At 42.2% G+C, this 23,841-nt stretch overlaps 1 protein-coding gene across 1 annotated transcript in view; it reads left to right on the forward strand.

Moving 5' to 3' along the window:
• rragd (ras-related GTP binding D) overlaps window positions 1-23,078 on the forward strand; it is a 43,055-nt gene extending 19,977 nt beyond the window's left edge. The window contains exons 6-7 of the mRNA XM_074692868.1: window positions 4,187-4,335; window positions 19,381-23,078. Of these exons, the coding sequence (XP_074548969.1) occupies window positions 4,187-4,335; window positions 19,381-19,538 (307 nt within the window). The 3' untranslated portion in view covers window positions 19,539-23,078. The remainder of the gene's footprint in view (window positions 1-4,186; window positions 4,336-19,380) is intronic.
• The last annotated feature ends 763 nt before the right edge of the window (window positions 23,079-23,841 follow it).

Raw genomic sequence — 23,841 nt, forward strand, 5'->3', positions numbered from 1 at the left:
CAGGTGCAGTAGTGCTGCTGTTAGCGCCAAATAGAATCCCTTTTTCTCCTTCATTAACACAGATGGTCTGTGGACCAGCAAACAGGCCCTAGACTCAACATGTGAAGACAGGACCTTTGGAGAAGCTTTAGTCAGAGCAGGTTCAAAGTGCACAGAGTAAACATAACGTCAGCTGAGAACAGACGCCAATGAAAGGAAAGCCTGAAAACTGGAGTCTTAAACGCTGTTTGGTCTCAATGCTCCCCCCTCGGCCAGGTGATCTTTATTTGACTCAAGTTTTGGAGATAATAAAGCAGTGTGTGTGTGTGTGTGTGTGTGTGTGTGTGTGTGTGTGTGTGTGTGTGTGTGTGTGTGTGTGTGTTTGTGTGTGTGTGTGTGTGTTTGTGTGTGTGTGTGTGTGTGTGTGTGTGTGTGTGTGTGTGTCAGATCCACCTGAGGCGTCACAGCTGGGGGTTTGAACAGAACTAGGCCATGCTTTGCCTGAAGTGAGTGAATATTTAACCCATCACAGCTGTGACGGGGAACGTGTGACCGAGGGCAGGAGCTGGGCTCTGCTAACTCTCTGACCGTGGGTTTGGGTGGATGAACTCCATGAAATGAATGGTAACACCATGCGTAGGTTACCCCAGACAATGTGAGCACCCACCTGTGTCCTGTTTGTGTTGAGGAGCGCTGAAGCGCTGTAGCGACCAGTTGGACACGCTCACATAAATCAGCAGATTGTTGTGCAGACGGCTGCCATCATTATCATCACTAAACAGCTGGGATATTATCCATAATTAGAGGCTTTGGTAAATGGAGTCTTTTTCACCTCATTTCATTAATTAACTCCTCTCTTGTGAGAAACCTGGCACACCACGCTCTTGGAAAGCTTCAATGTGACCAGCATATTTCTCTGCAAACAGCCAGCGCCAGCTCTTTTGTCTCTGAGACATTATTTCTCTCCGTCATCAGTGATGGACTCCCATTTCATTAACCTGTGCATGTTCTTCTCCAGATCATACTCAATCTGTGGAGCGCTGGAGCTATTCTGAGCACACATGTGTCATCCTGTCAGGGTCCATAGCATGAAAATGCAAGATTAAGTGTGAAAGCGTTGTATGCATTTTAATAATCACATTTAATCCAGCATCTGTTGTAGAGATGCTTCTTATCCTACAGTTTGTGTACTGCATGAGGTGTGTGCTGCCAGGGGTGCCTCCCATACAGAGCAGAGGGATTAGTGGTTAATAGGGGCTGATGATGGATGCCTGGTCTCTAAAAATAATTCCCTGTGTGAACGTTGCAGCTCTTAACTGCTTTTAAAACCCTACGCCAAAAGACTTTAGAAGATAAAAGTCTGATATCCTCCCAGAGCCACAGACTGAAACACATTTCAGACTCCGAGGGGGAATTTACTGAAAGACTGCAGCCACCGAAAGCTCCAGAAAATCTGCACTGTGTCAAGGTGTGGTTCACGAAACATTCTGTGCTAATGACATTCAGATCAGGGACGGCTCATAAAGTCCTGCAGCTCTGTGCAGTTAGCCCCGGTTGTGTCTGATTGTGATGGTGAGCTGTTAGCTTCTGGGGGGAGCTTCAGAACGTTCCTCACGTGGACCATGCAGACATAGACCTTCATGTTTTCAAGCCTCATAACCAGAGGTCTCAGGCCCTGTTCACACAACAACGTTTCATCTAAAAACACTTACACGCAGTTTGAAAAAACAAACAATTTGTACACAGAAACGCTGAGGGGCTGAAAGAGCTGTAGTAAGTATGCCAGGCCTGTAGGTGGCACTATAGCTGCCTTGTCCAGAAGCAGCTTTTGGTTGATCTCCACTGAAGCAGAATGGAGCGGATCATCGGGTTTACTGGTGAATGCTAAGAGTAGGAGTGGAGCAACAGATGCTCATTTTGTTAAAGACAGTCAGCAGATTCAGCAGATTGAGCAGCACAAGCACAACATGGTAAACCACAACGATCATAACAACAGTACTGTTGTCCTGTTGCATGTGCTTGCATGAAGCGAAGTGTGACATCAGCCTGTCCACTGAAAACGCCAGCTCACTGATTACATTGGCAATTGAAAAATCCCACTCTGGAGGCTGTTTTCAAAAGTTTGCATTGTAGGTCAGCTAAATTGCTGTTCCTGTGTAAAAGCGAGGCCCTTAAACAGTTGTTGTGTAAACATCCCCTCAACCTCAAATTCCCAGAGGGCTACTCAGCATTTAAACCAGGGGGCCACTTCAGGTGTTCCACAAAAATGAAGTAAAATAAAAAAAACTTCAGCTGAATTATTTAAGTCGTATCTGACTTTTCAAAGTTTGTGCTTAAAAGCAGACTTCACCCTAAATCCCAGTTCATTTGCTCAGCGTAACTGCAGGCCGGTAAACTGAGGGCTCAACATTTTAACCTGAGCTCTTCCTACAGCCTTGACTGAATTTTTATCATCATTGTCCAAAAACTCTTTTTTAACTGTATGTTTTTTATTTGTGGTTTTTTATGACCACTATTTTCCTTCTTTAGTCTTTGACGATTTACCCTTGTCTGTCTTTTTCTGTCCTTTGGTGAAGCACTTTGCTTGGCTGTGTGTAAGTGTGATATAAAGTTGTCTTTGTAAACAACCTCAAAGGAGATAAATCAGTAACTTCCTCTTTTTCAGATTTCTGGCTCATATTCTTTGGTGGCTGGAGTTTTCATGGACCCACAAAATGTAAAAGAAGCCGACCCGGCCCTTTGTTTGTGACTGATAGCACTCAGTCTGCTGTCTGTTCAGAATCTTTCTGAAACTACCTTCCCCCTCACCTGGTTTCTCCACTCACCTTTCAGCTCCTCTTCCCTAAAGCCTGTTGTGGATTTACTGTGATAAACAGGAAGATATCATGTTTACACACAGCTGGATGTTATTCCTATTTACATGATGTTACCCTCAGAAATCTCAATGCGATATCATCACTTTCTTATAAATTATAAGAGAGACAAACACATGATACAGACCGTTCGAACCTGCATGAGGTCCATCACCAACAAGCTGACGCTTGTTCACAATTTGCTTTGCACCTTCTGCATCTACATCTGACTGGGCTGGGCCGTCTTCTGCAGGTTTTTTGGGCACACTCACCTGTTGGAGAGAGGGGCGGGGTTAGAAGGAGCCTGTTTGGATTTAAAGAGACACACACCAAAACTGAGTGTTTAGAGAAAGGCTGTTGGGAGCTGCTGTAAAACCTCCTGTGATGAAATTGAAGGTGACAGGGGACTGGGTTAAGAAAAGGGTCTGATATGCCACCTGTAGGATGTACAATGCAGGATTAGGCACAAAACATCACGGGCCACACAGCAGAGCTGGCTGCTGCTGCGATGAGGGACGGCACCCAGAGTCATCAGGGGGCAGACCTGGAGTTTATGGTGCAGTTCATGAACCGAGCAGAGACGTGTGCTCCGTGACTGACAAAGACTGACACCTCCAACAAAACCAAAACAGAGTCATCCTGAAACCGCTAATCTGCAGCGAAGCACTCAGACGCCAACAGGAACATTTAATCCTGTTCACAGACTTTTGAGACCTGACTGTGGGGGTTCGCCATGTGACACACCACATCCTGTTTCAGAAACCTCACTGCTCCTTCATAAAAGATTTAAACTCCAAAAACCAGGATTGGATTACCTGGTTTAATCCAATACTTAATCCCTTTTCTCTTTTGAACAACCTGTTTTCAAGATATGATCTAATCCAGCAGCTCTAATCCAATCAGATTATGGGCCTGTGATATCTGACAGGGGAACTCTTAAAGCGCTGTTGCTACATGTGAAAGAAGAAGAGGATTTAATATCATTCTGACATTTGACAGGGAAAAAAAACTAAAGCTGTAACCTGCTCTCTGAGATTCCTCCTTTCCCTCGCTGTAGAATCAGAAAACTTTGAATAGAACAAAAAAAACAAACACTTTCCATTGATGAAGATGGTAGAATCTGAGACAGAGCAGCAGGTTTTGTCTGCCTGATGTTTCCTCTTCCGCATCTCTGTTTGTTCCTCTTTTTCAGTAAAATTCCACATTTCTACCACTATGTGCCTCCTTCAAAGGTCCTCAAACAAAACACCTACTCGTATTTGTTGATGAGATTTCATGTGTTTATAAATCGGCTGAGTTTGAAACAGTCTGCAGGATTTTAAAGCCAAGTGTGTCTTCTGTCTCCTCTCCTCCAGCCAGACAGACAATGGAGCAGGTCTACCTTACGACAAAGAGTCCATGGCCATCATCCACCTGAACAACACCTCGGTCATGTACCTGAAGGAGGTCACCAAGTTCCTCGCCATCGTCTGCTTCCTCCGCAGGGAGAGCTTCGAGAGGAAAGGTCAGTCTCATTAACTCCAGTAAACAAGTCTCCACCGTGTCCTCCTCACTGCACATGCTCAGAACAGGGTGGAGAGACTCAGAGAGGGAGAACCCTCCTCTGGTTACGATAATCTGGACACAAAAGAGACAAAACTACTTATAGATCACAAGAACCCAGCAACATGAACATGTGAGGTCACAGTGGGAGGAGTCACTGCAGTCACATCCTAATTTTCAATACTGTGGGTGTAAACCACACACCACTCTGGACCCACCTGAGAGATTTAACAGCATTTGATGGTGTGTAGAAATACAAACTCCAACAACCAAGCTGGCCACCCTTTGTCCGGATGATCCCAGGCCAGCTGTTGATGTCTTTTTCCTTTTGTTTGTTTCCTCATCCTCCTCCCATCAGGTGGGTATAAAAATAAATGCTATATTTTTTGCTGTGTTTTTTCATATTTTGATATTAAACAATGACTGTAATCATATTATTGTTCCTTTTAAGTCCATATCCTACCTGTCTGCAGGTTTGTTTATACTCAAGTGGCAATTCCAAGTGGTGTTGAGTGTTAGGTGTCAATTACACCAGTTGTGACCAAACAGAATTTCTTTTCTCACCATGAACACTGGTCTGATCACAATTACAGCAGCTTTACAAGAACTGAAAGGTCAATGCAAGTGCTAAAGCTAGAAGAAACACTTCAGTGAGTAACTACACTACACCAAATTATTCTTCAAAGATATGATTTTATTAAACTGTCAACAAAAAGAAAATCTGAATATGATATAAAACTTAGAAATACACAATACTTTACGGATTTAAATTATAAAGTGCAAATGACTGCTACAAAACTTAAAAATACACAGACCTTTACACATATAAATAATAAAGTGAAACTAGGTAGATAGAAAAATAAATTTTCTCCATTGGAACTGAAGAGCCATCCATGTTCACAAATGTATCCGCTGAGTTGGATCAATAACAGTAAGTATGGTAGACATGGAAGGCATCTTAAATAGTTTAATATTGAGTCATAAATGAGAGGAAGAGGATGTCAGCCTGTCACCTGTTTGTCTTATCTGTCACAGCCTTTTTTGCATAATAAAGTAGAGGCAGTTGGCCAGCCAGCAGCAAACGCTGTGATAATTAACTTATAAATTGTTTAGTGTTTAATGAACTTAATCGTGATCCTTGGCGCTCTGTAGTCTGTGTCTGTGTGAGCACCACATCGGGTGGAAAGCTTAACCAGCGTCTTGTGTTTATTTAAAGCATACTGTCAGACTTCAGACAAAGGAGTTGACATGTGCTTTTCATTTTCTCTGTGTGTCTGTTTAACAAGTGAAGTTATAACTGTTCAGTCTTTCAATGAAAGCTACTTACTTAACCGCAATCCTCTGCTCTGCCTGTGCGTCTGTATTTGTGTTCATGTATGTGTGCAGCATCTGTTCCAAAGAGATTGGATCAAACCACTGCGAGGGGGGTGGGGGGTGGGGGGGGTGATCTTTCAGTATTTAAAATCGTCAAACAGTGTGTTTTAAGTAGCATGACTTGTATCATACCATTAGAAAAACATTACTATACTATTTGAAAATAAATTACAACTGATTTTTTTTTTTTTTTTTTTGGGGGGGGGTTATGGTAGGGGGGGACATGACCCCTGCGCCCCTCCGGGATTTGCGCCTATGCTCAAGTGTGATCCTCCATGGTCTTCTTATCTGATGCAGGGTTTTCCAATGATGTCTCCTATCTTAAGTGAACACTCTGCCTGGCTGATGGCCTCGCTGGCTGCTCACCTGTGCCCGTCTCATTCTTATCCCTGCTTTTTGGATTTGTTGGATCAATTAGGATTCAGCGTGTCTCTTTGTCCTGTGAAGTGTTTCTGAGGTTAAAGTTGTGGAGTCACTGATGGAGGAGGAGGAGGAGGAGGAGGAGGTCTCTGGGACTCTTGATTTTGATTTATGGAGACTTTAATTCAAAGTTAGTTTAATAATCCATCAGCGATGCAGCCTGTGAGAGATCTCCTCTTTCAGAGCATTGATTTAAACTCTCGGCTGTTCCCCGGCTGTGACAGCACCCCCTCTGAGGCTCAGGTAGAGGACGTCGGCAGCATTGTAATTTATTCTTTCCTTTAAGGTCTGAACTGAGCTGGGAGGACATTTCTGCAAAAGACAACTGCTGCATGTCACAGGGCCAGGACTCGAAGGTCTGCTTCGACTGCATGAGGCGGTCAGCCCGGGCTTTAATCTTAAGGTTTACCCTACAAATATATAAGCTCCCTGTTGTGGTGGAGAATGGTGTTTCTGCATCAGGAGCAAACAGGTAGAGAGATCTGAACAGTGGGGTATCTTTTCATGAACCCTTCAGCTCATCCCGTAGAACTCAGTCACACAGTGTACTGTCCAGCACCTGCAGGACGTTTGAAATGGACTTGTACTCATGAATTCAGAATCACAAATACTTTACTAAACACCTAAATACTTTATGGTAACAGACTGAAACTTTTAGGAACAAGGCCATTCACAGTGCTTCACACAGGTCAAATGTGATGGTAAAAGTGTTTTAGGAGCCTGTCAGAAGCCTGTTTGTTTTGGTGCTTTTTGCAGATGCAGCACAGACATGCTCCTCCTCTGCTTTTTGGGTTGTATATATTGTGATTTTGGAGCACCAAATGTCAAAGATTTCCCAGCAGATGCAGAGATGTGTGTAGGGTTTATCTGAGCTCAGGCTCTCCCTCCAGCAGCTCACACACCGTGTGTGATTGAACGCTGACTTTGAAGACAAACATACGCTCAGCTTTTCAGGTTTCAGGACTCTGGTTGAAGAGCATCACAGACTGCTGCTGCTTGTCGGCATGAGCTCACTGTTCACACACCTGCTCCACCAGGTACCTGAGGATCTGTCCTGCTCTCCAGATAGTGTGGAGGCTCCTCCTCCTCTTCATCTGTAAACACCAGGTCCTGAAAGCGTCCATGTGTGTCTGCAGTAAGCAGCGTGTCTGTCAGATCTACTAATTATTTGGTTTGGTTGAACTTTTGTCTCTCTGAAGCTGCAGACCTGCACAGCTCAGTGCGTGGCAGGCGGAAGAACACATCTGTGCTGTGTCGGCAAATAGTGCAAAAGCAAACAGGCAGAGTAAAGAGCTGGAAACTTTTTCCCTAGAGTGTAAACTAGAGATAGACCATAAGTGTTTTTTGGGGCCGGTACGATACCGATTATCAGTATTCAAGGAGGCTGATAACCAATAATTGAAGCTGATATTTATTTGCAGTCAAAGAAAAAATATTTTGAGCAATACAAACTCCAACACTAAACTGCATTCAAATGACTTCAAGCATATGTTTATAAAACAGCTCCCAGGCTTAACAGCATGTTTAATCAAGTGAAATGAAAACTAAAAAATAAAAATAGCTAAAGTTTTCTGCAGTAAAAAAAGTTTTCCAAAATTTTGATGTAACTGCAATAAAACTGTACAGAACTGACTTTGTGCTGCATTTACAGGCATATAATGCAGTTAAATCAATTTTCTGTTTGGTTTTACATGACTTATTTCAAATGTTTTGACCATCTAGGGCTTCCATAGTGTAGACAGGGAGAAATTCTGAGCAGAGAAGCATCAACACGCAGCTCCTGAATGTCTGAACATTTCTTTTCGTTTTTTGAGAGGCAGAAAAACTTATTCCTGTGGGTGTTGATAAGAAGAGTGATTTTTGTTTCTGTGGAAGTTAAAACAAGCTCATAGACAGTAAGATAGTAACGATGCTAATTGTGTTAGCCTGTCAATAGGATTTTCCATTGACATTAACATTAAGCTAGCTGACTTTTGCTAACAGAAGCTAGCTGGTTAAGAATCCCTTTCCTTTGCTCAGTTAGGCTGTGTATATAGTTTGCTATCTGTTTTACTGTGCTTTTGTGTGTTAAGTCTAAATAAATGACCAAATCATCAGCAATGATTTTTCCTTTTTACTAAGAGCTGTTTATCGATCTGCTGAACTGAGCGCTAACGCTCAGGGAGGTAGAAAAAAGTACTTTAGGTTTCTACTCTCTCTCACACACACACACACACACACACACTTCTACTTTGACTATTTCCATATTGATAATATAAGCAACCATATTTCATGTGATTATCGGACACGTCTGGAGGAACTGTCAGTAAGCAGAGCTGTCGCTTATGTTTACATAACCAGGGTGTCCGCGGGGTCTTAAAAAGTATTAAAAGTTGATAAATCAATTGTGGGAAAATTAAAGCCCTCAAATAGTATTAAAAAGTCTTAATCCTAATGTTATGAGGTATTAAATTTTATTGGTATTCAAGCTTTGACTCCATAAGTATGCCAAAAAAATATTTATTTTTCTCCTTGTGACTGTTACAAACTAACCTGACACCCCAGACAGACAATTCCATATATCTGCCACGGAAACAGTCTGTCTGTTTGGAAAATGTTTTCAGGGTCTGAACCTTCAAAAATATCCACACCTGGTGATTGGACGATCATGCTGTTCATCACACTTATCACAGACCACTGTGAGAATCTAGAAAAAGCTTTAGCGTCTCAAAATATTTTACTCTAGAGCATAAGAGTTCCTCAAGCCTGCTGAGAAAATTTCTCAGACTTTTGATGACCTGGGATCTTGGATTCTTGCGATTTAGAGAAAGCGTCCCCCAGCTTCCCCTGAGCTCAGTTGCTTTGGAACAAATTTTCTTTGTTCAAATCACCTTTTTACTGGATACAACCTAATGAGATAAGGTATTTATCAAAACAGTTACGTAGCGCTGTTGTTTGAGACGTAACAACAAGCAAAGTTGTAATTTTGTGAGGCATGGGCTATACGCATCGCTAGCAGCCCAACATATCTGTAGGCTAATGTGACAACAAACTCAGTTTGCACAGTAGTTTAGTAGCCATCCATATGTAGCTCTGATGGAAAGTAAATAACACAATCTCAAGCACATGTCCTAAATTTTGACAATGATGAAATAAATTCTTGTTTTTTTTTCCTGCAAGTTGGCCTTAAATAACTGTTACTTGTTGTGGGAATGGAAATGTCAATTAACCTGCATTTAGTTTCATTTATTCTTTCAAGCTTTATTCCTTCTCAGCTTACCTAATTAATGTTAAAATGAAAACTACAATCATCAAACATCGGCTGCTGACAACAGCTTAAAGTCGGGATAAGGTCTTAAAACTTTTTGAAAGGTTTTTAAGAAAGTCTTAGAAAGGTATTGAATTTAACCTCAGGATTTCAGCATATACCCTGATAACATTATTGAGCTTACAGTAATGTTTGTTGTGAGTTACATTGGACTGGAAGTTTTGTACAATTTCAGGAGAGTCTGCTACCTTAACTTACCTTCCAAACATATATCGGCTATCCAGAGTTTCTACATGTGCACAGCTTTTACTGCTGATTGGCTGCTACCTGAGCCATGGCTCTGCTTGTAACCAATCAGATGGTACTGTGGGTGGGACAGTGCTGGGGACTGGGAAGTGACTGCAGACAACAGCATGGCTGCATCAGAGCCAAAACAACACAGTTTTAAATTGGTTTCATGTCGAACGTCAAATTAAAAAAAAGGCAGATGCCGATATGCCCCTAAATGCCAAATATCGGCCCAGGTAATCGTCCCGGCCGATAATCCAACTACCCCTAGTGTAAACGTGACAATAATGAGTGCTTGGGTCGTAGAGATTTTAAGCTGAATAAATGAGGTGTCAGACTCAGCCTGTCTGTAGAGACCTGTGGGCTAACATGTGTCAGCATCAGACAGGTGTTAGTTGTTCATACAATAAGTAGAAGTATGAAACTCTTTCAACCAATCTTTAAAGATATCCCTTTGAGTGCGGGGTTTTTATTTTTTGGTGGTCTCTGAGTAAAAGCATTCATAGTTTGGCATAAAGCAGAAAAGTTTCAGAGTTTCCAGCTTTCAAAGAAATGAGACTGTCAGCAGACGTAGGTTTTCTGTGATTTGTTCCCAGATGAATGAAGGAGCATTAAAACAGCTCCTCCATGTTTGTCTCCAACTCTGGAGACAGAGAATCAGGAAAGTTTGCTGGAATCAACAGTAGGCAAACAGAAGTGCGGCGTATCGACGAACCCGAGTCGTCTCAGGTCGTGTGCTTTGTTCCTGTAGACAGAAAAATGCTGGATCAATGGCTGTGCAGACTGTAAATGGTTCAAACTGTGGTGTAATTTCAGCAGACGTCATTGGGCTGAGCTGCTTAACCTGCACAAACAGAAACAAACCTTCAAAGCACAAGCATCAATAAAGCCTCAGAGCTCCCTCGGGTGGAAACCAGTCCACAGCAGAACTGATTCGTGTGTGGGTTTGAAGCAGGCTCTCAGACGAGGCTCAATCATGACAGCACATCCACCTCTTTCTTGTTTCAGATCACAAATTCAAACTACACTTCAATCTTTTGACATGTTTGAGGCGGTTTAGACAGTCTGGAGCTGGGATGCTGGAGGGAAATGACGGAGAGGTTGTTAGTCTGCTGCCGGCGCTCACTGTGTAACAAACAGTGATACTGGCATCACATCTGCTCAGTCGAGGCTTCACAGTGACCCGCATCGTGAGAGTGTGGATCTTTCAGCAGAGGGTGGAGTCACTGACAGCTCCTCTTATCAGTCAGACACAAAACAAGATAAGATCATACAGATGGAATAGAATAGAAAAATACTTTATTTATCCCCGAGGGGAAATTCAGGAGTCACAGCAGCAATCAAGAAAACAAAAGTAAGAAAGTGTATAGAAAGTGCAAAAAGGTCCACAAGAAAATAGATGACGACATCCCGTTCACCACTCTCCAGCCCAGCCAGTCTCCACCTCCACAGGGTCCAGGACTGAGCCTCCCCAGCAGTCTGTTCAGTCTCTGTCTCCTGGATCCTGTCTGCCCACAGCAGGCGAAGCTCCTCCAATGTGGCACCAGCGTCTGATGTCAGCTCTGTCAGCCACGTCCGTGAACAGCACAATGCCGCTGGGCTAGCACGGTAGCATGGCTACCTCGTCCATCCCACCGGAGATAGATCCCACGTTCCCAACAACGATGGATGGAAGGACAGGTCCACGCCGTCACCTCTTAGCTCACAGAGCGTTTGAAACAACTGAAAACTACAACAGCTATACTGAAAACAGCCACTTCTTCCTCAAAATATGTGCCTTTTTGTTGAATAACATATAGGGCTCTAATTTCGTAGACCAGGCGCAAGCTCAGGCGCACCTGCCCTGTGCCGGCCTTCGCTGTGCGGACAGGGCGTGACCGGCGCACTTTGCAAGTTTCCTGTCGTGCCAAGAGAGGCGCAGTCAAGGCGCAGAGGAGCACAGAGCTGCACCTGGACTGCGCCACGCCTCCCTCTGGCAAATGGCAGAGAGGGAGGAGAAAAGCCGTGAGTGGGTTTAACACAGCCGAGCGCTGTTTTCACCAATCAAATGAGCGCCTCTCCTCGCCTTTAAATGCGCTGCGGCCGAGGTGCAGCGTCTGATTGGTCTGACTGATCCCCAGCACCGCGGAAACAGTGTGCTGGAAAGACCTGGTAGTGGAGACAGTCAGAGCCGCTGTCCCCTGCAGCAGGAGAATGGACAGCGCATCGGAGGACACGAAGCGCGTCACCATGTGGGCCAGCTCCCAAGACAGATGTAATCTGTTCCTTTGTCATTAATAGGAGTACAAAATGAAGAGACAGTTACACAGCTGGCTTATCCATTCAGAATACTTTTGATCCACCTGCACTCCTGGTTTGTCATCACCAAATAGCAGAACCTTTGGTGATATACTGTATACTCTCCCAGTGTCTCCGCCTCATCCTCCTTACAATAATGTACTCCATCTTTTTAGATCAGGTTAAAAATAAAGACTAAAACAGAGAAATATGGGAAATCACGGGTAAATCCTGAGTGACACACATTTATTTTGTCTATTTTTCTTCGTCTTTTCTCTCCCTCTTTTCTTTGAATTAAATGAAATGAGAGAAGCAGATATATACTCAGTATCAGATGTTAAGTCTGTTTATTGTTTAATTGTAAGATGTGCATCAAACTTCCAGCTGCCGTCAGGTTAACTTTCCATTATGACAAACGGCTTTAATCTGACATCAGATGTGACGGACAGTTAATAAAGATATAAATGTATATGCTGGTTCAGACGGTTACATTAAATAGTGATTGCTGTGATTGTTTATTACATTAAAATGTGTCTGACACTCTGGAAACCTGCTTCTGAGGCTCTGTTGACGTGCACGCACATGTGCACCTGTCACCAAATTACAGCTGTGGAGGGTGTGCTCCGCTTTGCGCCGAGGATAGACCAGGTTGGAGGTGGCGAGCTTTCAGCGCACTTCCCATCAACTCCCCCTGGCGCGCAGTCACACCCATCTCTGCGCAGACGGTCTACCAAATTGGCAAATTGGCAGCGCACCGCAGTGCGCCGCACGAAATTAACACTGCGCAGGGTGCACCACGTTTGCGCTTTTGCGCTGCACCACTAAATTTGAGCCCATAAAATCAGTGATTGACTTATTCTACTATCATTTTTAGACCATGTTACGTGTCAATTTACAAAAACAATGTAACCTGCAATATGCATTTTAAACCCTTCATCCAGCTCAGTGACGAAGAGAGAAGCTGCAGCTGCAGCCTGCTGACTTCTTTCAGACTCTGAGGTCAGACAGCAGCCCCACGCTCACCGTGTTGTGCACGAGATGGGATAAAAGGTTTTATGAGATCAGACAGGGATGAAGGGGCAGGAGTCACGTGAGGGACCTTGAAGTCTGATCTGAAATCAGTAGGGAGCCACTGAGGCAGAATCTGAGCATCGTGGAGGAGAAATGTTCTTCAGACGGCACACATCAGACCAGAGTATCAGCACTAACACTGCTCTTTGATCAAAGTTTAACAGATACGTTGTTGTTGACAGAGTCTGATGGAGGATTGTCACAGTAAGGATCGACTGTTCAGGGTTAATTATCCTGAAAACACCTAATGTGTCTGTATTTGTTTGGGATTAGTGGATTTTTTATTTGTCCTGGTTTAAAGTTTAAGGAGATGTTGTAATCCAGCCTGAATCCAGCCCTCTGCTGGGCTCCAGATAATCCTGATTTTAAGGATCAAAGTTATCTCAGTCCTCCTCAAGAGGTTTAACACAAACTGGAGCTTTGATCCAGATCAAATCCAAAACCAGATAACCTGATCTTATCTGAAATGGGAAAGTGGGACAGACCAAAGCACAGGGGGGTGAGAGTTACTCACAAGGGGAGAGGAAAGAGCAAAAAAAAAAAAAGCTGAGCTGAGTCAGATTCCTTCAATAAAGAAAATCAATCAATAAATAAAGCCCTGTTTCCACCAAGCGGTTCAGTTCTGTTCCTCTCTGTACGGGTTGCATTTTTCTTTCGACTATAACTGGGACAGGTCCCCAAATTACCAACCTGTACTGTCCCACCTTTTGGTACCCTTCCTTTGGGGTGCCAGACATACTGATCTGGAAGCAGCTGCTGTATTTCTCCTGGTGGCTCACAGCCTTCTCTGAAACAAAGCTTGATTGTTCTTTGTAACAAAGAGCCACATGCCAATCATAAAGAAGATAAATTGCTGGATGTCTTCCATCACTGCTCTTTGTTTCCTGTGTCACCTTTTTCTTTTTCACTGGATTTATTAGTGAGGTACACTGTGTAACACTGCTATGGCATCATGCTCATGAGTAGCTGACGTAGCTTTCAGCATCCGGCTTACACTCTGCCTATCAAGAAGGGCATGGTTTGCTGTGGAGACATAAACAGGATCAGGCTTTACTGATCCAACCTGTACCAAACTGTGCTCATCCATACTGGACCACTTGGTGGAAATGGGGTATTAACCCCTTGATGCCTGTTGTCGTGAATTGCAACATACCGTGTCAGGTTTTGTTGCAGCTAAGATGACCCTTATATCCAACTAGTGCCTACTGATTCATATTCTGCACATACCAGAGATTGTATTAAATGCACTTCGTTCCAATATATTGGTCAGAGGGTGAACTTATTATATCTATATAATATAACTTAGTTATAACTGTTATGTTAGCTATATTTAAATTCACAATCACCACTTAGTTTAGCATCTGTAAGAATGCAAAAACATTTTTTCTATAAATAATTGTTTATTGATTCGAGCAGATCTTCATACACAGCCTAATCCTTCTTTACGTTTGTAACATTCCTGATCATGGTTATGCTCTCAGATCCCTGCAGATATCATGTTGGGCTGTGTGTTCTTTGCAAATGGAAGTGTTTTGTACAAAATGCTTCAAAAAGCTTCATTCTAAGATTAGATAATTTTTTTATTCTGGGGACACCTTCCCATAGACTCTCTGACTTTACTGACTTTATTGACTTTTTTGTTCTTTAACTTAGTTGCAAAGATTTCATAGAACACCTGTTAAATCTGTTACGATATATACCATATTTTTCGCACTACAAGGCGCTTCGGAGGATAGGGCGCACCTCCAATGAATGGCCTATTTGAAAACTGTTTTCATATATAGGGTGCACTGCATTACAAGGCGCATAGAATAGAAGCTATAGTAGTGGCTGGGGTTGCGTTATGCATCCACTAGATGGAGCTGCACTAAAGGGAATGTCAACAAAACAGTCAATAAGTCAGTCAAACTCAGGCTACACCCACACGGAGCCGCACATTTTCCTATCCAACTATTTTCTGTGCCGTTTTCAAAAAAAGTGTACTGTAAAGACGAAGCTGTTTCTGCCGTCCACAAAAGCCGTTTCCAGAGATCAGTTCACATGCCAGACCTTTGGGGGGCGCTGTATTGCTCTAACAATAAACAAGAGAAGAAGCCCGGGCCAGCCTGTGAGCTAACGTTAGCATTTAGTAGAATTCCTCTTTACAGGTTCTTACTGCTTACCACTGTTACTCTGACGACGCCCCCTAACTATGGTAGACATGATTAATCAATATCGATCCATATATAAGGTGCATCGGATTATAAGGCGCACTGCCGGCTTTTGAGAAAACTGAAGGCTTTTGGGTGCGCCTTATAGTGCGGAAATTATGGTAGGCTGAAAATTCACTTGACTGTTGGTCAGATTTGTTTAAAAGAGACAAGCTTATATCTGTCAGCCCAGATCTTTGGCTTCAAAAAAGAAAAATTCATCAGTTTTTATTCCTAAAATTGAAGACACCTCTGTTGGTTTATACGCTAATAATTACCAGCCTTTTTGGGGGGGCTTTCATTCCTGCACACACACCTGACACACCTGAACCTGCTCTGTGATGATCCCTTTAACCAGAGTCAGAGTGAAACGGAACCTCCAGACCGTCTGGTTTTCATAAACCTTTTTTTCTTTGATCTGGTCTGAAAGTTTGATCAGATTGTTTTTGAGTCATAACTTTTTCTTTGGCTGATCAAACATCTGTGAGGTGGTCAGATCCTGCTCACACTGTGAAATCCTCTCTTTCAAACCCAAACACAGGCGCCCAGAGTAAGAAAACCCAGATCATGGTGGGAGTAGCAGGAGCCTGCTCTGTGTTTAACGAGAACAGACGTGAGTTTCCAGAACATTCTGTGAACGAGCCCGCAGCCTTCAGTAGTAATTAGTCAAACACTGTGAAATGCATAAAGGGATTATCTGCAGCTCCTTAATCTCTCAGTGTGTTATGCATGAACTCTGCATTTAGCCAAGACTGATGACACACAGCCAGTGACATTCAGGACACAGACTGATTGTAATGAGAGAATTAATAATTCAGTCTCATGAAATGGAGATAGAGGAATGGTTAGCGCTGTCGTCCTCCACGTGTCCTCTATCATCATCATCATCATCATCATCATCATCATTTATGAAGACAAACAAACTTCCTGCTCAGTCTTTTATCTGCGGTGCTCTCTGTTGCTCTGCATGCAGCTCAGCTCCGTTTGTTCCTGCTTTCCCTCCACTTTTGTTCTCCGATCTTCACTGCTGTATGTTGCCCAGTAACAAGGGGATAGTAACACTCTGTGACTGACAATTACTGAAGCTGTTCTCCTCTTTTTCTTTGAGATTAAAAATCCTCGGGGAGATCCTCGGCCTCAAACTGAAGGAGAGACTCAGGGGAGCATAAACCTGATGCTGTTTACAATCTGGGCTTAAATGAATAAATCCCTTGCTCTTAATGGCTTTAACTTGCTTTATTTTAAGTCATTTTTTGGCACTTTCAGTAAATTAAACCCAAACGCAGACATTCTTCTCTTTTCTTTCAAAGTAGGGTTCAGGTTATCGTTTGTTGTGCAGCGGTAAAGCTGTCGTCATCGTCAGAGGTCGTCGCTCTCGTCAAACATCATCAGACATCACTTAAGAAAGCAGCAGTAGGTCATTACATAACAGAGCAGTCAGCCCCGATGAATATGACACCCTTGAATGTCACAATAACGTGGATTTAAAGCGCTCTCAAGGATGCTCTCTAAACAAGCGTCTGCTCAGTGAAAGGAAGGCAGAGTATCTGAAAGCATTGTTTCTGTTTCTGTGAATAAAGAAGAAAAAACAGATCTCAGTGGAGGAGATGATTTAGCTAGTTCTTCAAAGGAAACAAAGACGTGATATTATCTTTATCTCAAGTTGCTCTCCTTACAACGACGGCGTATGAGGGCAACTAAAGAAATAAAATAAATACATTTTCAAGAAAAAAACTCAAAATTTTTCGCAAATTTGCGACTTGAGGAACTCAAAAATTTGCAAGTTCATTTAGTGGAAAATTTACGACTTAATAAACTAGTAAATTTGTGAGTTAATAAAGTCACAAATTTGGCCCTAATACACTGTCGTAGTTATGTACTTTACTGCAAGATGGACCGAGTTGTAGGCCTCATAAGATTGTACTTTGGAGTTGATCTCAGCAATAAGGAGATACTAATGGTTTTAGCCCAGAGTCATTGCATTCTTACAGGCTCTGAAAAGACGTTGTTGTGCCATGGGGCTGTTCAGAAGAAAGCAGCACACTGGACTTGAGGAGGTGTTTGCTTTTATCCTACAAGAAGTTTAACCCAGCGGGCAGATACGGGAATGTAGAAAAGAACTTTATTAGTGATTACAACAAGTACATCGAAATAACAAACATATTGCAAACATATAGATGGTTCTCCGAGCTATACAGGTGGGGTGTGTGGTTCAACAGGACACGAACGAAAGAGCTAGTCGTTGAACTTTCCTCCTCAGAAGCATTTTATTAAAGGAATGAAAAAAAGTAAATCTTGCGCTTCTGCAGCGGAGACCAGAGCAATCGGTTACAGTTTACAGTCCACTCTGACTTCTCAGTAGATCACAGATGAACAAATAGATTGTGCAAAGACACATGAAAACATCTGATATGTCCCATAACTATCACAAAACAACCTTCAATTTTACACTTTTTTCAACTTAGCTTTTTTCAGCTTATCTACATCTCTCAAGCATGGCATCTCCTGTGTCTGTGCATCAACTAACACCCGGGACTTGTCATAAATCAGTAAATTTACGACTTTACAAGGTCGTAGGTTTGTGACTTTTTTAACTCGCAAATTTACTAGTTTATTAAAGGGCAACTCAGTTTTTTTTTTCCTGGACCTTATTTAAAGGTGTGTGCATGCTCATATACTCACTCAGACAAACATTGTGCAGCTCGGAGTCCTTCAGAAGTTATTTAGATCCAACCGATTTTAGCCGCACTTAGTGGGGGCCACGGCAAGGGAGCTTCAGCGTGGGACATAATCTCTGCAAAATCGCTCTTTTCGGCTATATTTTTTCATCCATCGTCAGTGTTATCATAAAGTCAGCTCTGAAGGATAAAAGCTCTGAAAACTCTTCAATAAAGGCAGTGTTAACTTGAGGAGGTCTATAGATGGCTAAGATTAAAACAGGGTCTTCCAGTGAGATAATAAAAGCAAGGTGCTCAAAGGAACTTGAAGAGCTGGAAGTGACTGGGGTGCATTTAAAATCTTTCTTGTATATGACAGCCACCCCCTGCGTTTTAGTGTTTTCAGATTAAACTTTGTCGTGTAAACGGGGCCTAAGGTGACAGATTGACTTAAATGGAAACCTTTTCAATCCTTTGCTGTGACTGAACAGGGACATACTGCAGACACATCTGATGTATTTCAGCTGTTAGCCTATAGCAGCCTTTAGCAGTCTGACTATAGTAACATAATTCAGAGCTGGCCCAGGTCTGAGCCAGCTCTTACTATAAGCTTTATCAAAAAGAAATGCATTAGGCTACTTGCAAAAACAGAAAGAGCGTCTGACTCCTGGACCCTGACTGGTAGAGTATTCCACAGAAGAGCACCCTGATAACTGAAGGCTCCACCTCCCATACTACTTTTAGAGGCTGGTGGTACCATAAGCTCGCCAATCTGTATCTGTTGTGTCAGAAACTCCTCTTGAGTGATGCTAGGAGTCCTGAACACCCACTTTTGTGTGTCATCCAGGACTGAGCATTAATCTGTGTCCAAAACACTGATAATAACAGTGAACGACGTACTCTGGGACAAATCGTGACACAAGGTAGCACTGGCATATGTCGGTACATTAAACATGTTAGAGAGGAGAGAGTACAGAGAGGATCCAGGACCCTGCAGGACAAGGTCTTATTAACTCATACCCTCTGAGATCTGTCTGGGATTGATCTGTTTCTGGGTCTGTGTCCTGGGTGGTCTCTGCCCTCTCCATCTTTCGTCCTCTTGCTGCTGGGGTTGTGAGTAATGGCTGGCTTCAGTCATGAGGGTTAAAACTCTCTTTACAGAGAAGTAGCACCACCTTCTGTTGTGAGGTAGTACTGACATATAAAAGCCTAATTTTTCCTTCTTCAAGGGAGAAAAATAAGTTTCATGTTCAGGTCAGTGTGTCACTGTGGAGCAAGGAGGAAACTCCAGCTGCAAACTGCCTGTGAATCTGCTGGAGATGAGTCTAATGAAGCGAAACAAAACCAGCACAATCACGTGGTCTGCAACAGATGCTCACACTTCTCCCAAATCTTAATCTCCACTTTAAGGCACAAATCTGTCCAAGCTGGCGAAGGAATTCCAGCCTGTCAAAGATCTAACTGGTCTCTCCTCCTCCTCACAGGGCTCATCGACTACAACTTCCACTGCTTCAAAAACGCCATCCAGGAGGTGTTTGACGTACGAGTGAAGGTTCAACAGAACCGTAAACTTCTCAGCCAGAGGAGGTGGAGCAAACTATCCACGATGAACGGAGTGATCAACAACAACAACCCAAACTGAGGACTGAGAGAGCCTGAGCTGGGCCTGAACTGTGCCTCGACGGCTCCAGGAGACTCCAGCTTCTGAAAAAGGACTTTCTGAGTCCACTCCTAAGGGCTGCGTCGCCACATCCCAGCAAGTCCAGTTCAGCCAGCATGGCTAACATTTGCACACCAGAATTTGTTTTGAGGGGGCACCACGAGGACCCAGCAGAAAGAGCCAACAATGAGACCCTCTGGTGTAGTAGGAGAGTCTTCTTTCAGAGAAAAACAGGGTCTTGATCAGCCAGTTAGTGAGACATAAAAATAGATTATGAATATCAGTAATAGTCATGACCCTCTGAACGTGGATGATCACATGAACTCAATCCAGCCAGGATCAGCTCAGTCCACTGAGACAGCACCACGTTGGTTTGAATCAGTATCACTGAAGTTAGGTTAAATAAAACAATTTAGCAGACAGAGTCTGGTTGGATGACTTTAACAAGAGAAACAACACATTAATGCTTGACATCTTAACTTTTAAAGAATGATGTTTGTGTCAGAGAGAGAAAGAAAGAAAACGTGCCACCAACAACTTTTGGGGTCCAGTCCGACCTCAGAGGCTCTTCTGCCCAGTTTAAGACCATGATATCTGGAATTTATCTGAATCAGATCAATGTTTTAAAGCCACATACTTTTTAAAGATTACTCGTGAGCACATTTAAGTCCATTACTGATAGTAGACTGAGTGGACTGAGTGGACACAAAGGCCTGGGGATCTTGACTGGGTCCCAGCCACTCCACTTTAAGGGCTAGGTTTTGATACTAGTTTTCAAATGTCAGAGTTGAAGTTTCCTGTTTGTAGCATTGTAGGTCATCAGCTGGCTGGACAAGAACCAGACTGCTGAGAAGGATGAGTATGAGCATCAGCAGAATTAAAGAGTTCCCTATAAAAGGAGACGATGTCACATGCTAAAGGTCTTTTAAAACGTCAACCTTTTTTTATAAAAAGAGAAATGTCTGTGTTTTATTATCAGCTAAATTTAGATTAAGTGTTTTTTTTGTGTGTGTGTGTGTGTTTTTCAATCTGACGTCTCATCTGTGTCAACACAGAGGAGTCACTATGTGCACTAAGTTCTACTAAAAATACTCCGCTGTGTGATCAGATAGGTTTGCTTCACTGTCTGAGAAATTAGTTCCTCTCATTATTTATTGATTTATTTATTCATGTTGCAGCTTCTGCCTGTGGTTGTTTCATCTTTTGTCTGTGTTTGTTGCATCTAGGCCTGGGCCAATAGTCAATCAATTAATTGATTGCAAAATAATTGAAATTAACTCAAAAATTTTGCCAGCCTCAGTATATCACCATACGTTAGTTTTCCTTGTATCTCTCCTCCAAACAGGCTGGATGTCAAGTGGGTTCACTCTGTGTGTTGCTATCAGCACCTGGATGTATTTGTTCTGTAGCAGAATGACCAGAGTGAAGCCTCTTGTCAGTTATCCAAAATCTTTGTCTCCTGGGGAGGCAGGGCCTCGAACATCAGGCTAGCATAAACACACAGAGGCTGTGACTCAATTCAGGGGCTGCAGCCTTCAGAGGACCCGGCCTTCGTAGCTTGTGTAGACCACAAAGGCCAAACTGAATTGAGACAGTCTGGTCTACGAAGCATTTCCTGTTTGTCACCCTTGACGTCACACAGCGCCGCCCTCATCTGTTAGGCTGACAGTCATTTTCAAACCCATGTAAACCAAAACCTTACATTTAAAAGAGGATGTTTTTATAATACTAACAATAATAATAACAATAATAAGAAGAATAAGAATAAGAATAATGAAAATAATAACTGTTATTATTATTATTATTATTATTATTATTATTATTATTATTATTATTATTATTATTATTATTATTATGTTCTTTATTTATAGAGTACAGAACCACAATTTACATGAGAGTTAAGCAACAACAAACATTTTCAACCTTTTATCGCTAGGGGGGATGGTAGATAAAAACATGCATAAAATAGAAGCTGCTGAAATAATTTAATGTATTTTTTGAATTCCCTATAAAAATAATAAATAAAAAAACATCAAATACGTTTTTTTCTCAAGAAAATTTACTTTTATGAACATTTTTTTATAATAATGCGAAGATTTATAAAGAAGAACTGTTTTTCCTCAGTATATTACCTAAAAAGAGCCCAAATATATGTTTACACAGTAAAACAAAATCTTCTTTGATGTTTTAGAAATACAATCACACAGTTTTTGCTGTTGTTTCCACATCTAGATGAAACAGGACTCCTCCTGGAGTTCGGCCGTGTCCATCATTTTTGGCTTTTACGCGCAATAGATCTTGGGATATGTGAGGCTACGAAGGATTCACCAATCCGTCCTTGGTGGCACCTGAAAAGGAGGCCAGGTTTGTCAGCCACATTTGGAGGAGCCTTTGAAATGGGACAGCCTTCGACACACCGCTGTGATGTAATCGGTCTTCAAATTCAGCCTTTGTGGACTGCAGAACCTGAATTGGGACACAGCTAGAGACCAACAAGTTAGCCTTGTGAGCTTGTCAGGGCAACACAGGTTAATGTAGAACAGACGAGGAAAAAGATGATTGTAGAGTGAAACGCCACAGCCTCAGCGAAGAAACATTTTAGCTTAAAACGGAATAAGCAAGGTGAGCCTTTCAACATGGACAAGCCAGTGTGCAGCAACAAAAAAAGCTTTCCCGGCTGAGGAAGAAACTTTGCCCTGACAGTCAACACTCACTGAGGAGTTTGATCTATAAAGGAAATATAAATGGAACAGAGCAGAATGGTGTCGCTCACAGAAAGTGTATTCTAAATACTTCAAACCGGGACAAATGGACTGTTTCTAGTTTGGGATGAAGATGATGAGGATAAGGAGGACTCATAGATGAGAGGAGAAACATCTTCACAAACCCTGAACAGTCCAGTTTCCTTGGTTTGGAGCGTTCAGAATAACTTTGAGCTGATGATGAGAATTGACATGGACAGAAAGTGTAGTTTGCTACATCACAAAAGAAATGCTGCCCTTTAACACAGCTTTTATACAAGTGCAATTTTAGACTGAGAGTCTATTTTATTTTTATTTTTTGTTTGTTTTATTAGGATATTTGAAAGTTATTGATATTCTAATCTAATAGTAAAAAAATACTCATGAGAAATTTTTTTTTTTTTGCATTTGAAAGGGTGTATTGCATTTTTTAATATATATTATCATGATACAAGTGGTTAATTTGGTCTGAAAATAATATGAATAATACTGTTTATCATCAATAATTTGTGGGACAGTATATGGTCCAGTGAAATGTGATATGGGCCCAGGTCTAGTTGCATCTGCTGTCTGTGATTTTTGCAGCTTTGGTCTTTGAATGTATCAGCCCTTACTCTTCTGCCTTCTGCTTTACTTTCTGAGTAAGTTTTAATGTTTGTTGTTGTATTTTGAGTTTTTTATGTAGTGTGTCATCTCTTCAATTTTAAGCAAAGTGGTTAATTTGTCCAACTGAAGAACTATGTCTGGATGTCCTGAACGAGAAAAACTGAATGAGACGTGCTGTGATACTGAAACTGTCCATCAAACATGAATGATTGTTTTAGACTGAAAGTAATAAATCAAATTAAGAACCTGCTCATGAAAGTTGTGATTCTTTGTATTCATGAGGAATAGATTAACTATGAATGAATGTTAATGGTCCAGCTGAGGAAACATCACAGATATGGATGTCAGATGAAGCACTTGTGAGTGTGTGTGATCTTAAATTTCTGTGTTTTATTTAAGATCATTTTACCCTCCAGGCTACAGCTGAACTATTTTACAGGAAACATAACGGTTAATAGAAAATAAGACTTCAGCTCTGCATCAGCCGTTGTGAAAAATCAAATCTGGTCAATAATAAAGTAGCTGAGAAGAGACAGGGAACGTGGGGATTAAAGAAGGATCCTTTTATGTGATGCTGAAATTAAAGAGCACAACAGAGAAGATTCTTCACAAGTGTACAAAATATTTTAAAAGTCAGACCTTCAGAGCCACAGAAATGCATACCTCAGCACTGCTTTCGTTTGCTTTCATAAAGTTGCAGGTGTCCCTGCTGTCCTTTGAGTCCTGCAGAGCAGGCTGGGAGCAGCAGGTGAAGGTGAAGCTCTCAGTTCACCTGTCAGACAGCATCGTCACCCACCTGTCATTATCAAAGTGTGGGATGTAAGCCGGGGAATGAATTCATAAATGATTCACAGCTGTCTGCTCAGAGTCAGGGTCGCAGACAGGAGCTCAGAGGAGAGCTCACACACTGTGGAGATGGTCTGGACTTAACAGCTCTG

The sequence above is a fragment of the Halichoeres trimaculatus genome, unplaced genomic scaffold, assembly GCF_033239565.1.
Source record: "Halichoeres trimaculatus isolate MK-OKI-2021-1 unplaced genomic scaffold, fHalTri1.1 fHalTri1_scaffold_17, whole genome shotgun sequence".
In the NCBI taxonomy this organism is placed as follows: Eukaryota; Metazoa; Chordata; class Actinopteri; order Labriformes; family Labridae; genus Halichoeres; species Halichoeres trimaculatus.